General features: G+C 45.7%; 1 protein-coding gene across 1 annotated transcript; it reads left to right on the top strand.

Annotated features, from left to right (window-relative positions):
- The first annotated feature begins 134 nt into the window (after nucleotides 1–134).
- SLC25A5 (solute carrier family 25 member 5) lies at nucleotides 135–8554 on the top strand. Its single transcript, XM_087941145.1, has 4 exons — nucleotides 135–352; nucleotides 3662–4148; nucleotides 5353–5493; nucleotides 8129–8554. The coding sequence occupies exons 1-4, from the start codon at nucleotides 242–244 to the stop codon at nucleotides 8284–8286; spliced, it is 897 nt and encodes a 298-aa protein (XP_087797271.1). The 5' UTR covers nucleotides 135–241; the 3' UTR covers nucleotides 8287–8554.
- Nucleotides 8555–16154: the final 7600 nt, after the last annotated feature.

Here is a 16154-nt window from a genome sequence, read left to right as displayed (position 1 = left end):
TCCCTCCGCCCGGGAGCCAATCAGGGCGATGGGAAGCGGCCGTGCGTGGCTGCCCGTGTCTCGTCCCTCCCCCGTTCCCACGTTCAAGTCTGCGGGGGGGCCCGTATAAAAGCCGGCCATTTCAAGGACTCGTTCTCAGTCCGCCGGCAGCCCCCTTTTTTTTCGCCCGTCCGTCTTTCCTTCCTTCCTTTCCTTCCTCCGCCTGCCGGCTCGCAAAGCCTCCCGGCCCCGCCAGAGCATCATGACCGACGCGGCCATCTCTTTCCTCAAGGACTTCTTGGCGGGCGGCGTGGCGGCCGCCATCTCCAAGACCGCCGTGGCCCCCATCGAGAGGGTCAAACTCCTGCTCCAGGTGAGGGGAGGCGGGGTCTCTCCCTGAAGGGCCAAGGAGGGGATCCAGGACTGGGGAGGGGGGGGGGGTCAGCTGGAATCCAGCGGTGAGAGGAGGGGGGCTTCCTTCGGGGTCCCGGGGAGGGGGGTCTTTCTGGAAGGGCATCCGAGGGGGCTCCTGTCCTGCCGCGTGGGCAGAGGCGGCCTAGTTGCGGATGGGGAAGACGCGCCCTGCCCTTCCTCAAGGTCGCCCCAAGGAGATGTGTCTGGGGGAAGCTGAACCCCTTCTCTCGGCTGCCCTCCCCTCCCATGGCTTCCTGCCCTCCCCTCCCCTGGGCTCCCCCTCCCGTTTATGAACCCCTCTGCTTTGATGCCCCCCCCACCGCAGATAACACACAGCCACCTCCTGCCCCCCCCCTGGAACTGGGCTCCCCCTCCCTGTTTATGAACCCCTCCCCTTTGATGCCCACCCCCAGCTCAGAAACCCCCACGGCCGCTTCCTGAGCCCCCCCCCTTCTCTCTCTCCCTCTCCTCACCTGGGCTCCCCCTCCCTCTGTTTTGCTGGCCCCCCACCACAGAAAACCCCCACGGCTGCTTCCTGGCCTCCCCTCTTTACCCAGACTTGGGTTCCCCCATCTCATTGATGAACCCCTTCCCCTTTGATGCCCCCGCCTCAGAAAACCCCACAGTCCCTTCCTGAGCCCCCCTCTCTCTCCCTCCCCTCACCTGGGGCCCCCTCCCCACGGCACAAACCCCAAGGCTGCTCCCTGGCCTCCCCCCTTACCCAGTCCTGGGTTCCCTCCCTGGCTCATTTGTGAACCCCTTCCCCTTTTGATGGCCCCCACCTCAGAAACCCCATGGCTGCTTCCTGAGGAGCCCCCCGCTCTTCTGCTCCCCCCACCCCCGGACCTGGGCTCCCCATCTCCTTGATGGACCGGTGGTGACGGCGTCTCCAGAATAGCCGCGGATCCTCCTTCCCAAACCCATCCGGTTCTTAGGCTGGCCTGGGTCCCTCACCCACCCACAGGAAACCAACCCTTCCCCGTCCCTCGCCCCGGCTTCTGCCTTGCCACCCTCCCCGGCTGGTTGCGGTGGTAACGACAGGCAAGCTGGCAGCGCTGGAGCAAACTGGTTTGGTTGATGCCAACCTCCGCCCGGGCGTTGGGAGAGATTGAATCGGTGGCAGCCACAGAGAAGAGGGCGAAGCCGCACGAGGCCTTTGGCGAATTTATTCTCTCTCTCGCCAGCAGCTGCTGCTGCTGCTGCGGAGGTCGCTGCCTTCTCCTCCAGGCCTCTTTGAGCGGCTTTGCTGCCTTTGCAAGGAAAAATTAATCCCGTCCTCTGTCGGTCTGTCACTCCACCGTTTTTTTTAAATTTTATTATTTCGGCCCTCCTGTGACCTTGAAGGGAAAGAAGGGCACTGGGTCCAAAATCTGGGAACCAGATGAAACCTTGTCTTGCTTCCGCTCTGCTTTCCCGGCCGCCTCGAAAGGAGCTGCTTTTCTTGAAATAAATTCAAAAAAATATCATCCCACTCCCCCTTTGTCTCCTATCTGCTTGCCGGGCCTGTGAGTAAAGGCCTAGCAAGGTCACTGGAGATTTACACCCGGCATCCTAACAGTCTTGCAAGAGGAAGCCACGTTTTGCCCTCCCCCCTCCGTGGCAAGAAAGGAGCCGTGGCCAGTTTAGAGATGGGTTGAACGGGGGAGAAAAGCCGAAAAAATGCAGCCGTTTGGGAGCCTGGGTTGCCGCCACCCCCATCCCACCCCGTGGCTTAGCAAGCAGCTAAGGGGCACCTTGATCCCAGGACGGCGCCAAGCCGCAATCACCCAAGAAAGAGGTCACCTTGCAAGAGAAAAGTCTTATCGCTGGGTGGATTACAACCCATTGTCTTACCTAAGCTCAGCCAGAGGCAAATCAATTCAGATCGGCCTCTGGCCGGTCTTGTAAACTTCCCCCTGGAGGAATTGAGAGCTCTGGGCTTTCTGGATCACGCTCTTAAATTTCCAAGCTTTCGAAAGCAAAACCGGTGGCATTTTAAAAAAACGGGACCCCAAAATGCCGGTGGTTTTGTAGGCCTAGGACAAGCCACCAACTATTAAAAAGGTTTATTTTTAAAAAAAGGAGAGAATTTCAACAGCAGTTTCTTCCTTCTGTCTCAGGGTAGAGAAAGAAAATCTTCCGGGGAATTTCCCGTACAGTATTTGACAAGACACAGCGTGATTTTTATTTTTTTTTACTATACAGGACTTGTCATGATTTTGATGTTTCAAAACAGATTGCGGGGCCTTGCCTCAGTTCCAAAGATTGCCTTCGTTCTGTGATTTTGGGGCCACCTCTTGTGCCCTTGGACGACTAACCCTGCTTTGTCCAAAACCCACAAAGGGCACAGGGTTGTGTAATCTCAAAGCTAAAAAGTTTCACTTTCTGTTTTGAATCATTTGAGCTGTCTAAGTTTGAACATTGCAAAGGGGCAATGGGCCCAAACACTTTAACACAAGGGTCTTCAAACTTGGCAAGTTTAAAACTTGTGGACTTCAAACTCCCAGAACTCCTGAGCTAACATGACTAGAGGAGAAATTCTGGGAATTGAAGTCCACAAGTCTTAAAGCGATCAAGTTTGAAGACCTCTGCTTTAATAATTCGGATGTTTCCTGGGGTCTGGTGCTCAGAATGTGTTAATGGCCCTGTTACTTGGTGTGATGATTAGTTAATTAACCATCTGCTGTTTATACTGATTTATTGGGTGGTTGTTATTATTGTTTTAATGTCTTTTAAAGAGTTTTCATTGTTTTAGAATATTAGAATTGTTAAGCCACCCAGAGTCACTTGGCTGAGTTGGGTGGGTATAGATAGTGAGTGTGGTGAGGGAGAAAGAGAGAGAGAGAGAGAGAGAAAGAAAGAAAGAATGAAAGAAAGAAAGAAAGAAAGAAAGAAAAAGAAAGAGGGAGAGATAAAAAGTGTGAAAGAGAGAAAGAAAAAGAAAGGGGGAGGAAAGAGAGAAAGAAAAAAGAGAAAAAGAAAAAGGGTATGAAGGAGAGAAAAAGTAAAAAAGAGAGGTGGAGAAAGAAAGAGGAAGAAAGAGAAAATGAAAGGGAAAGAGAGGTAGATAGAAAGAAAAAGAAAGGGGAGAAGGAGAGAAAGGGTGACAAAGAAAGAAAAAGAATGGAAAAGAGGGAGGAAGAAAGAGGGAGAAAGTGAAAAGAAAGAGGGAGAGAGAAAGAAAAAGGAAAAAGAAAGAAAGGGGAGAAAGAGAAAAAAAAAGAAAGGAAAGAGTGAGAGAAAGAGAGAATCTGAACTATAGCTCTTTCTTGCCTTCCCCTCTTGGCAGGTCCAACATGCCAGCATGCAGATCACGGCCGAGAAGCAGTACAAGGGCATCATCGATTGCGTGGTGCGGATCCCCAAAGAGCAAGGGTTCCTCTCCTTTTGGCGGGGCAACCTGGCCAACGTCATCCGCTACTTCCCCACGCAAGCCCTCAACTTCGCCTTCAAAGACAAGTACAAGCAGATCTTCTTGGGCGGCGTTGACAAAAGAACCCAGTTCTGGCGCTACTTTGCTGGCAACTTGGCGTCCGGGGGCGCCGCCGGAGCCACGTCGCTCTGCTTTGTCTACCCTCTCGATTTCGCCCGTACCCGGCTGGCGGCAGACGTGGGCAAAGCCGGGATGGAACGTGAGTTCAACGGCCTCGGCGACTGCTTGGTGAAGATCTTCAAGTCCGATGGGCTTCGGGGGCTCTACCAAGGCTTCAACGTCTCTGTCCAAGGAATCATCATCTACAGGGCAGCCTATTTTGGCATTTACGACACCGCCAAAGGTAACGGGAGTGGGGGAATGGGGATTGTAGTCCTTTGCCCTGCCACCCCACTGAAGCTTTAAGGCAGCCTGGGCAACCATTTAAGATGGGTGGACTTCAACTCCCAGAATTCCCCAGGCAGCAAAGATGGCTGAGAAGTTCTGGAGATTGAAATCCACAAGTCTTAAAGTTGTCAAGGTTGGAGATTCCTGCTCTTAAGCCATTTTTCCTCAACTTTAGTAACTTTAAGGTAGGTGGACTTCAACTCCCAGAATTCCCCAGGCAGGAAAGTTGGCTGAGAAGTTCTGAGGATTGAAGTCCACAAGTCTTAAAGTTACCATGGTTGGAGAGTCTTGCTCTTAAGCCATTTTCCCCACAAACTTTAGTAATTTAAGGTAGGTGGACTTCAACTTCCAGAATTCCCCATACAGCAAAGTGGGCTGAGAAGTTTTGTTTTTTAAATTTTATTTTATTTTATTTTATTATTTTAGAAAAAAATTTTGCTACCAATTTGCGCATGGCGACTCAAGGCAGCTTATGCGGATACAAAAACCATATAAAAGAAATAAACAGAATAAAAAGAAATATATAAAGTTCTGGGACTTGAAGTCCACCAGTCGTAAAGTTGCCAAGATTGGAGATCCCGGCTCTAAAGCAGTTTTTCCAACTTTAGCAACTTTACGATAGGCAGACTTCAAGGCCCAGAATTCCCCAGGAAACAAAGTTCTGGGAATTGAAGTCTGCAAGTCTTAAAAGTCGCCATGATTGGAGAGTCCTGCTCTTAAGGTATTTTTTCCCCAACTTTAGCAACTAAAAGTAGGTGGACTTGAACTCCCAGAATTCCGTAGACTGGAAAGTTGGCTGAGAACTTTATTTTTTATTTCATTTTAGAAAATTTATATTGCTGCCGACTCGCACATGGCGGCTCAAGGCTGATACAAAAAACATATAAAAGAAATAATAAAAAGAAATATAAAATTCTGGGGATTGAAGTCCACCAGTTATAAAGTTTCCAAGGTTGTAGACTTCTGCTCTAAGGCATTTTTTCCCTCAACTTTAGCAAGATTGAAGATAGATGGACTTCAACTCCCAGAATTCCCCATCCAGCCACAGCGACTGAGGAATTCTGGGAGTTGAAGTCCGCCTATCTTAAAGTTACCACGGTTAGGAAATGCCACTCTTAAATGGACCGTAATTAAGCAGAGTTTTTGGTTCCTTTACCCAGGAATGCTTCCCGACCCCAAGAACACTCACATCTTAATCAGCTGGATGATCGCACAGACGGTAACGGCTGTTGCAGGCCTGACCTCATATCCCTTCGACACCGTCCGGCGGAGAATGATGATGCAATCCGGTCGCAAAGGAGGTAGGTATCTAGCTTTTCCAGTAGAAAAGAGCATTTGTACATTGGAGTTGAATGTGGAATCTTTGATGCTCTCTGAGCTTGGTGGTTTGCCTCTTTGGACTTTTCATGACCGAACTAGCTGGTAACATGGATGATGTTATCTAGTTGGGTTATGAAACGTCTGCAAACCACCAAGCTCAGAGAGCACCGAGGGCTCCATCTAGCTTTTCTTCCAAATATCCCTTTGTAGCTGTACTTAGCAGCTTGCCTTCTCCTTTGGGCATACACAGTAGAGAGAAAAACATGTAACTTAAGAGAGAAAATTATGTTTTCTAAACAAGAGGGATGTCTTCAGCAAGTCAGTTTTAATTCGGATCAGTGGAGCTGTTGATTTAGCTTTTAGAGGTGATCTCAGATCTGGTTGCTTTCTAACCAGAGATCCAAGGTGTTGTACATGCCAGGGGCCAGGATGTCTGATTCTACAGATCTTATAGGACTACAGTTCTCATCATTATTCTTTTTTTTCCGCTTGGCTGACATTTCAAGAGCTTTAGAGGGTCACCAACAGCTTATCTCCACAGGGAAAAATACTTTTCTAAGGGACAACGACACTGCTTTAAGGAGATGGTTGAAGGCTCAGGATTGTCCGTCTGCCCTTAGCATCAATAAAAATATGATTTAATCAGACTTCAGATGTGTAGAATCTGGGTCATTTATTCATTATTTGCACCACTCCATCAATACCACCAATTGTAACTATGATTCATGGATAAGCTGCCTTGTGTTTAAGCAGATGAAATTGTAGTCCTTTGGCTTTCTAAATTTATTTATTTTTAAATGCATTTGAAACTCCTGTTGGGCTAGTCTTGAAAACCCTCAATCTTCCTCTACATCACCTACATTAAGAACTCGTCAATTATTCTGCATGACTTTTTGGTCAATTAGCTATGTTCGAAACAAACTTCTTCCATGACAATGGAAGACAAAATAAAGTTAGCCGCTAAATATTCCCCTTTTAGAAAAAAACACCTCTCCTGTATTAATTATGACCCATATTGAGCTGAATGGAAAACTGGAGAAGCCCTAACTCAAAAGGGGGAAAAAAATTAAATTTTCAGCTCAAGGATTTTCCCCGAATTTGTTGTGAAAGGTTAAAAAGATAGTTTGTCATTAGGAGTTGAACTCTCTTTGATGTAATTTACGAATGGTCCTTTCTCTATAAAGATGACATTGGATTCTTACCGTAGTTCTGATTGGTTGAATTTGGCAGGAGCATGCTGTGAGTGGTTGCAACCTTAGCCAATCAAAAGCATCTTCTTCATCTGGCTATCCTCTTTAGATTCAATTCCCAGAACTTGCACTGATGATGCTTAAAATATTACAAGGAGGCACCCCATTTCCCATTCATCTCAAACCATCATTTAGTCCAGTGTTTTTCAACCTGAGCAAGTTTGAGATGCGTGGACTTCAACTCCCACAATTCCCCTGCCAGCAGGGTTTTCTGGGAGTTAAATGTCCATGCATCTTAAAATGGTGAAGTTTGAGAGAGAGAGAGAAAAATTGACTTAGTTTTGAAGTTAACGCCTTATTTATCCCTCTTCCCTTTCCTCTGTTTCTTCCGTGCTCCATTTTAAATTGTGTTGTCAGGGCAGAAATGTTTCTGTTTTAAAAAGTAATTTATTGGGACCCCCAAAGGTGCTTTATCTGGAGGAAACTTGTTTGTTTTTTTCTTTTGAAGACGTTTCGCTTCTCCTCCCAAGAAGCTTCTTCAGCTCTGACAGAATAGTGGGGAATGGAAGCTTCTGCCAGAGTTGAAGAAGCTTCTTGGAGAAGTGAAATGTCTTCAAAAAACAAACAAGTCCCAGTTGCCTCCTGGAAGAAAAAAAAGCACCTTTGGGATAACCTGGAGGATGGAGAATCTCTCCGGACAATTTGTTAGGATGTCAGCGTTCCAGAAAACTTCCCACATCACCGTCCAGCTATTTACAAAGTCTGCAGTACTATTACTCTTAATCTTCTCATCACTCCTTATCGCCTTTTCCCCTCCCACTTGTGACTGTATGACTGTAACTTTGTCGCTTGTATCCTTACGATTTATATTGACTGTTTCCCAGTATGATTTGATTGCTTATTTGTACCCTGTCACTACCATTAAGTGTTGTACCTTACGATTCCTGACTCTTGATGAATGTATCCTTTCTTTTTATGTATACCGAGAGTATTTACACCAAGGCAAATTCCTCGTGTGTCCAATCACACTGGGCCAATAAAGAATTCTATTCTATTCCATTCCATTCCATTCCATTCTTTCCCTATTCTACTCTACTCTACTCTACTCTACTCTACTCTACTCTACTCTACTCTACTCTAGTCTAGTCTAGTCTCGTCTCGTCCCCTATTCTACTCTACTCTACTCTACTCTACTCTACTCTACTCTACTCTACTCTAGTCTCGTCCCCTATTCTACTCTACTCTACTCTACTCTCATCCCCTACTCTACTCTGCTGTACTCTACTCTAGTCCCCTATTCTACTCTACTCTCGTCCCCTATTCTACTCTGTTCTATTCTATTCTAAATGGGCCCTGCATTATTGCCAACATTGGATGAATTTAATTGCTCATTTTCTCTCTCTCTCTCTCTCTTTTTTTTTTCCAGCTGACATCATGTACTCTGGAACAATTGATTGCTGGCGGAAGATTGCCCGGGACGAAGGCGGCAAAGCATTTTTTAAGGGCGCGTGGTCCAACGTCCTCAGAGGAATGGGCGGTGCTTTCGTCTTAGTCTTGTACGACGAAATCAAGAAATTCACATAAGCTGGATCTCCCCCACCCCTCCCCCACCCCTCCCCACTCCTTAGACGACCCTTCCCCCGTAATATTCCATGGACTTGCATCTAAAACTATTTATCGTTTCCCTCCCGGGTTGGCGTCTCTTTACTTGATCGAGAGGCCCTGAAATTGCCTGCCTGATCCCCGTTCTCAAGTCATTCCTTTGACGATGGGACTCAAACTTTATTTTTATTCAGTCACTCCTGTTAAAATAAGTTTGAGAAATAAAATGGAAGAAGGAAAAAAAAAAAAAGCACCCAAATTTTGTTTGTTGATTTTAATGAACAAAGTGTTTTGCTGGAACTGCGTGATAGACAATAATGGTAGATAAGAGAACTTCTCCAGCTGTTCTAAGCAGTGGGGTTGGACTAGAAGATCTCCAAGGTCCCTTCCAACTCTGTTGTTCTATTCTGTTACTCAACTGCAATTCCCAGGTGTTCAGTTCATGCTGAATAATACAGGTAATTCTGGATTTATGAGCATTCATTTAGTAACTCTTCAAATGGAAGAAAGTGACCATTTACAATTGTGACAGTGACACCTGCAGTTACACAACCATTGGTAAAGAGCCAGTTGGACTAATGGTTAAGGTACAAGTCTAAAAAACAGGAGACTTGTGAATTCTAGTTCTCCCTTAAGCATGAAAGCTGGCTGGGTGACTTTGAGCCAATCGCCAGGTGTGGGTGAGTTCTAGTCCTGCCTTAGGTACAAAAGTTACTTGGGCGATTGGACCAGGAGTTGGTGAGTTCTAGTCCTGCCTTAGGTACACAAATTGGGCGATTGGACCAGTCACCAGGAGATGGTGAGTTCTAGTCCTGCCTTAGGTACAAAAGTTACTTGGGCAATTGGACCAGTCACCTGGAGATGGTGAGTTCCAGTAACGCACCCATTGAAAGCCGAACTCTGAGGCAGGTAGATTCAGCTAGATCTAGTTCACTGCAGAGTTGACACCCTCCTTAAATATGACTAAACCATCTGGGTGACTTTGGGCCAGTCTGTCTTTCTCAGCCCAAACCCACCTCACAGGGTTGTTATGGGGAAAATGGGAGGATGAAGCGTTAGGCTTGTTCACTCAAAACTTCTCAAAAATAATGTTCATGGAGATCCTCAGCCATCCAGTTCGTGGTTATCCCAAAAATGCTTTTTTCTTTTTCAAGAGGCTTCTGGATTTTCTGTGAAGACGTTTTGCTTCTCATCCAAGGAGCTTCTTCAGCTCTGACTGGATGGTAGGGAAGGATTTATATCCCTTGGCAGACAGCTGGTCATTTGCATCCTTTTAGAGGGTCGTTGAAGCACTTGGATATTTATCTGTGTCCTCGGGGTCAGGAACTGTCCAAAAAGGATGCAAATGACTAGATGTCTGCAAGGAGTATAAATCCTTCCCTAACATCTAAGTCGGAGCTGAAGAAGCTTCCTGGACGAGAAGTGGAACAAAAACCAGAAAGTCCAGCTGCCTCTGGAAAAAAACACCTTTGGGATACTCGAACACAAAGGACTCTTCCGTAAGGACATGAGATCGCTTGGCACAAGCCAGCTTCGTTTCGTCTTCCAAGCATCCTGTCTTAAATGTCAGGATTAGCTCCAAGCCCATTGACCTACGACAGCCTTTTCGACTCTTTGCAGCTCTTTATTTTCCTGGGAATTGAAATCCACGCATCTTAAAAAGTTGCTGACGCTAACAAACACTCTGTGCGGGGCAAGCCAGCTCCAAGCCAATTTCGTGCAATTTGAAGAAAAACCACTAATTGGCACTCTGTAGTTTCAGCCAGGTGTGCAGAGTACTGTCCAATCTCTCGCTGTTGTGGTTGTCTGTTCCTCATGCCCCTCTGTTACAAGTATACCTGTACACCTACATTTTTAAAAGAAATTTGACGGTTTGGTAGATCCTTGCACCAAACAAGTCTATCCGCGTTCTTTTTTCCAACAGCGTTCGCTCACTAGCCCTAAAGTAGTTTTAATTAAATAGGCTTGTTTATTTATTTATTTTTAGACATAATGCTATTGCACGATTTCGTAGACTGCAGCATAGTGTAAATATAACTTAAGGGCCAGTGGTGGGATTCAAAAAAATTTACTAGTGGTTCTGTGGCCGTGGCATGGCTTGGTGGGCGTGGTAGGGGGAAGGATACTGCAAAATTCCCATTCCCTCCCCATTCCTGGAGGAAGATTACTGTAAAATCCCCATTCCCTCCCTACTCCACTAACCTGCTTTCCAGCTCCGTTCTCCTGTGCAGGGCAACCAAAGAAGACCCAGCCAAACAGCTGGGACTTGATGGGAGGCAGAGAATAGATGGGGTTGGCAGGGCCAGTCAGAGGTGGGATTTGCCGGTTCTCCAAACTACTCACAATTTCCACTACCGGTTCTCCAGAACTGGCACTGAGTTACGGTCGTGTTTCTGCTTCTCCTAGTTTGCCTCAAGAGTTTTGCAAGTCTCGGGGCGGGGGTGTGTGTGCTGTGCCTTCTCCCACAGACCTCCCTTCCAACGACCTTCGTATTATTCTGCCAGGTGTTGTTGGAAATTCCGGTTAGACAAGTTCCTTCTTCGTTTCCCAACGTTGTGATAGCGAGTGCCTTTCATTAAAGAGAGCTGCAAAGGGGGAGCCATTACTACGAACCTGGATGCAATGCTGAGAATTGTTTTCGGAATCGAAAACTCCCACCTACCCCCCATCCAAGCAAAAAAGCAACGGGCTTAGGGGCCCCTCGAAAACCAGCCATTTATTTCTTGCACAATATTTTGATCCATTACAAAAAGCACTTCTCAACCTTAAGTTAGGGACCCTGCAGTATTTCAAGAGGGAGCTTGAAATGGAAGGGACCTTGGAGTTGGCAGGGACCCTGGTGGTCTAGTCCAACCCCCTGCTGAAGGACTTCACACCACTTCAGACAAACGCTTATCCAATCTCTTCTTATAAAACTTCCAGTATTGTTGGAGCATTCACAGCTTTTGGTGGCAAACTGTTCCACTGGTCAATTGTTCTCACCGTCAGGAAGTTTCTCCTTAATTCTAGGTTGCTTCTCTCCTTGGTGAGTTTCCATCCGTTGTTTTATACTGCAAATACAGGCATTTGTTTACCGACTGAAGTTACAATACCACTGAAAAAAAGTGATTTACTCCCACTTAACAACTGTCTCAAAGTCACATGACCACAATTAAGCAGCTTGGCAACTGGCATGTTATTTCTGACGGTGCCACCCTGGTGCCGCGTGGTTGCCCCTTTGCAGCCTTCCCAAGCTAGCTTTCAACAAGCAAAATCAAGGATTTACCTGTTCTGGTTTTTATTATTATTATAAATAAAAACGTATTTTATTTATAGGCTAAAGGTGACAGTGGTAATCTTTATTGTTCATGAAACCTGGAGAAAGGCGATTGGAATACCAGATTATGAGCCTCAGTGGCGCAGTGGTTAGAGTGCAGAACTGCAAGCTATTCCTACTGCAATTTGGCAGTTCGAATCCCACCAGGCTCAAGGTTGACTCTTAGCCTTCCATCCTTCCGAGGTGGGTAAAATGAGGACCCAGACTGTTTAGGGCAAAATGCTGACTCTGTAAACCGCTTTGAGAGGGTTGTAAAGATGAGAAGGAGCCCACAGATGAATAAAAGATTGAGAAGCATGACATTACAGTCTCTGTAATGATATTTGATTTTTTTGTAGATATAGTCCCCACCTTAAATTCCATTTAATAGATTACTGGAATCCATCTATCTATCTATCTATATATAAAAAAGCAAAATACCACTCACGCATCATCACAAAATCTCCAGAACCTTAAAGCCTACAAAATTTGAAATTTGGCACCAAGTTCCTCTTGGCTTCTAGGTGCTCACTAAGAAAGGATTTTTCGAAATGACCATCAGAGCATTAATATTTCCTATATTATTATTATTATTATTATTATTATTATTATTATTATTATTATTAACACACTCTGATGCTATGGAGTTCTACTTCCCCTCCCCACCTGAAAAGAAATCTCTTCCAAATGCAAAACACAAGCAGAGGAGAGGAGTTTCAGTTTCACAGCACCAACCATCTTTAGTACAGAACAGTTGAGCTAAGCCATGCCCAGGCTCCTTGCTGTCTTCTTGTTCACACAGCAAATACTGTTTCAGTTTCCAAACAGCCCTCAACTCTCTGACACACCGACAGGACACTAGCTAGATAAATACTGATGGATGCTGGTAGGCAGAGGCAGAATTCCCCTCCCCTTATTTTCCTCCCCAAAAACTAAGCCCGACCACATAGTTTCGTAGCGAAGCTAGTCTATTCATAAAGATGTAACACGGTGTTTCTCAATTTCTGCTACTTTAAGACATGGGGATTTCAAGTCCCAGAATTCCCCAGACAGCAGTTGAAATCCAGGCATTTTTAAAATGATTGAGACAGCCTCTGGGTCTAGGATATCCTCAAAACTATCAGCAGCCTACAAAACAGACAATTGTGTAACCGAGAGAGTCTTCGGAGAGAATAATAGTTCATCGGAAACAACAACGTCACAAGTTGATATTTTAACAGGAGAACACTTTGTATTTTCTGCTGAATGTCACTCCACCTGCGTCTTGCGACATCTTTCCGAAGTGGCACTCTTAAGGCTGCCAAGTTTAATCAGTAAAAAAGTTGGAATTTGAAGCATGTCATTGATCAAAAATGTACTCGGACTAATTAAGCAGCAGGAGCTGTATCTAATCAGTCAAGGAATTGACTTAACTTCCATGCTGAGGTCTATTAAACAGATAGATTAACAGAGTTGGAAGGAACCTTGTAGGTCATCTAGTCCAACCCCCTGCCTAAGCAAGAGACCCTACACCATTTCTGACAGATGGCAGCCCAGTCTCTTCTTGAAAGCCTCCATGATGAAGCTCCCACAACTTCTGAAGGCAACTTTTGTTCAATTAATCGATTATTCTCACTGTCAGAAAGTTTCTCCTTATTTCCTGGTTGAATCTCTCCTTGTTCAGTTTCCATCCATTATGCCTTGTCTGGCCTTCGGGTGCTTTGGAAAATAGCTTGTCCCCTTCCTCCTCCCTATGGTAGCCCCTCAAATATTGGAAGGCTGCTATCCTGACTCCCCTGGTCCTTCTCTTCCCTAGACTAGCCAGGCCCAGTTTCTGTAACCGTTCTTCATATGTTTAAGTCTCCAGTCCCCTAATCATCCTGGTTGCTCTTCTCTGCAGTCTTTCTAGAGTCTCATGTTATGTGTGAGCTGCCATCTTACGCTTGCTTATGTTTGGGTGCTATGCGGTGACAGACTGCCATGAATTGTGGGGAGGCAAGGACGAAGAAGGGAATGCTTGGGGAAACTAAAGTAAAGGTTGTGCCTTCTTGAGATGCTGCCTCAAGGTCATCCAGCTTGCAGAAGGAGGAAGCTGTATACTTGTCTATGCTTGGTTATGAAAATATCTTGCCTGAACCTGATTGGTGATACCAATGACAGACAGTTAAGGGAGGAAAAAGTAGGCATTTTGGCACATGATTTTTCCATTCTGGCTTTGCATTATTGCAATACACTTGTAAACTATAGCTTTCTCAACAAATGGACTCAAGGATTGTTTCTATTTTGAGGTTTAAGTTGTGGTAGGTCTAACATTATGCCAGAAATGCTAAGTATTCTTACTTAACTCCGAACCTGAAATACTCACTTTTTCTAGAAATTTCCAACTTCTAATACGTGCATCTGTGGGTCTATCCCATTGATTTTCCATGCCCAGTTGACAAAAATATATTTACTTATGGGAGACAAGATAGCAATCAGGGTGTTGAACAGGCTGTAGGTTGCTCATAAGATAGCTGGCATCCTCAGGTATGTTGAAATAAGCTTCTTCTCTCTGTGTGTGTATTTTCCCTCTGTCATCCAATGTCTCCTTTTCAAATTACATTGCACAATCATTTCCCATGGCGTTACCCCCCCAAAAAGCCTTGGCACTTAAGTCACTGAACTACTTTGAATAGTAGTAGAACGCTTGCATTAACTCTCTTACTTCCTCGTAGCATTCGGAGTGAGTAATCGCTCTCCATCAGAAAAACTACTCCATGTCTTATGGAGGATTGAGAACACTGTCACTTCCAATATTTGGGGGGCTGTTGGCTTCTTAGTGGAGGGAAACAGGAATTAAATTTAAGGTCTCTAATAACATTGGCAGCATTGTGGCTAGAATGAGTTCTCTTGTCTGCCAATTGAATAGAATAGAATTCAGGAATAGAGTAGAAATAGAAATGAAATTCTTTATTGGCCAAGTGTGATTGGACACACAAGGAATTTGTCTTTGGTGCAAATGCTCTTGGTGTACATAAAAGGAAAGATATATTCATCAAGAGTCAAGAATCATCAGGTACGACATTTAATAATAATCATAGGGCACAATAAGCAATCAAATCATACTAGGAAACAGTCAATATAGATCACAGGGATACAAGCGACAAAATTACAGTCAATCACAAGTGGGAGGGGATGAGCCATAAGGAGTGATGGGAAGAGTAACAGTAATAGTAGTGCAGACTTGGTAAATAGTTGGACACTGTTGAAGGAATTATTTGCTTAGCAGAGTGATGGCATTCGGTGAAAAAACTGTCCTTGTGTCTAGTTGTTCTGGTGTGCAGGGCTCTATAGCATTGTTTTAAGGGTAGGAGTGGACACAGTTTATGTCCGGGATGTGAGGGGTCTGTAAATATTTCCACAGCCCTCTTTTGGACCCCTGCAGCATACAGGTCCTCCATGGAAGGCAGGTTGGTAGCAATTGTTCTGTCTGCAGTCCTAATTACTCTCTGGGGTCTGTGTCTGTCCTGTTGGGTTGCAGAACCAAACCAGAGAGTTATAGAGGTGCAGAAGACAGGCTCAATAATTCCTCTGTAGAACTGGATCAGCAGCTCCTTGGGCAGTTTGAGCTGTCTGAATCCCACCACTGATTACAATACCTGTATTCCTGGCCTCTCAAGGGTTAAAATTAAAACATTCCCTCCCTAGTTAATGGTCAAGGTTCATTCGCCGATATTACGGTGTTCCCAAACTGTCGGGCAGGGGTCCAACACGACCCTCTTCCAATCTGAGTTCACCCGGAGAACCAGCAGTTGTAAACTTACGCCGTGGAAAGCACTTTGACCAAAAGACCCTGGCAGCTGTATGCACATGCACGTGATTGAACCATCGTCACACCTGTGACAAAAAAAACCCTAGCACTACTTGGGCAGTTTGTACAGGTCCAATGGCGAAGAAAGTCACATTACTTAGGGCTGATGATGTCACTGCGATCTAGTGATTGATAGCGGGGCGTGTGTTTGTGTGCAGGGACGAAGGCAACCTGTTTCGAAACTTTGTACCTGATTAGAGATCAGAGCACGGCTAAAATAAGGTTGACAAAGTCTCTTGTGGATTACTAGGACATTACACAATGGGGAAGGAACCCTGCTTAATATGCTGAGCTGGTTTTAATTGCCTTTTGTCCAGTCCTGCACAGACGGTATTGTAATCAGTAATGGGATTCAAATTGGTTTTACTACCGGGTCTGTGGGTGTGGCTTGGTGGGCTTGGTGTGGCTTGGCGGGTGTGGTGTGGTTTCATGGCTCGGTAGGCATTGCAGGGGAAGGATACTGCATAATTCCCTCCCCACCCCACTAACCTGCTTTCCAGCTCCGTTCTCCTGTGCAGGGCAACCAAAGAAGAACCAGCCGATCAGCTGGGACTCAAAGGGAGGCAGAGAAGAGATGGGGTTGGCGGGGCCAGTCAGAGGTGGGATTTGCCGGTTCTCCGAACTACTCAAAATTTCCGCTCCCGGTTTTCCAGAACTGGTCAGAACTGGCTGAACACCACCTCTGATTTAAATATGAGACAGCCGTGTGCTGCAACTGCCAAAAAA

Source organism: Pseudonaja textilis, chromosome 12 (genome assembly GCF_049901715.1).
Source record: "Pseudonaja textilis isolate UNSWEBS1 chromosome 12, rPseTex1.2, whole genome shotgun sequence".
NCBI classification, from domain to species: domain Eukaryota; kingdom Metazoa; phylum Chordata; class Lepidosauria; order Squamata; family Elapidae; genus Pseudonaja; species Pseudonaja textilis.
Note: the sequence above shows the minus strand (reverse complement) of the source record. Positions and strands in the feature narration are given on the sequence as shown.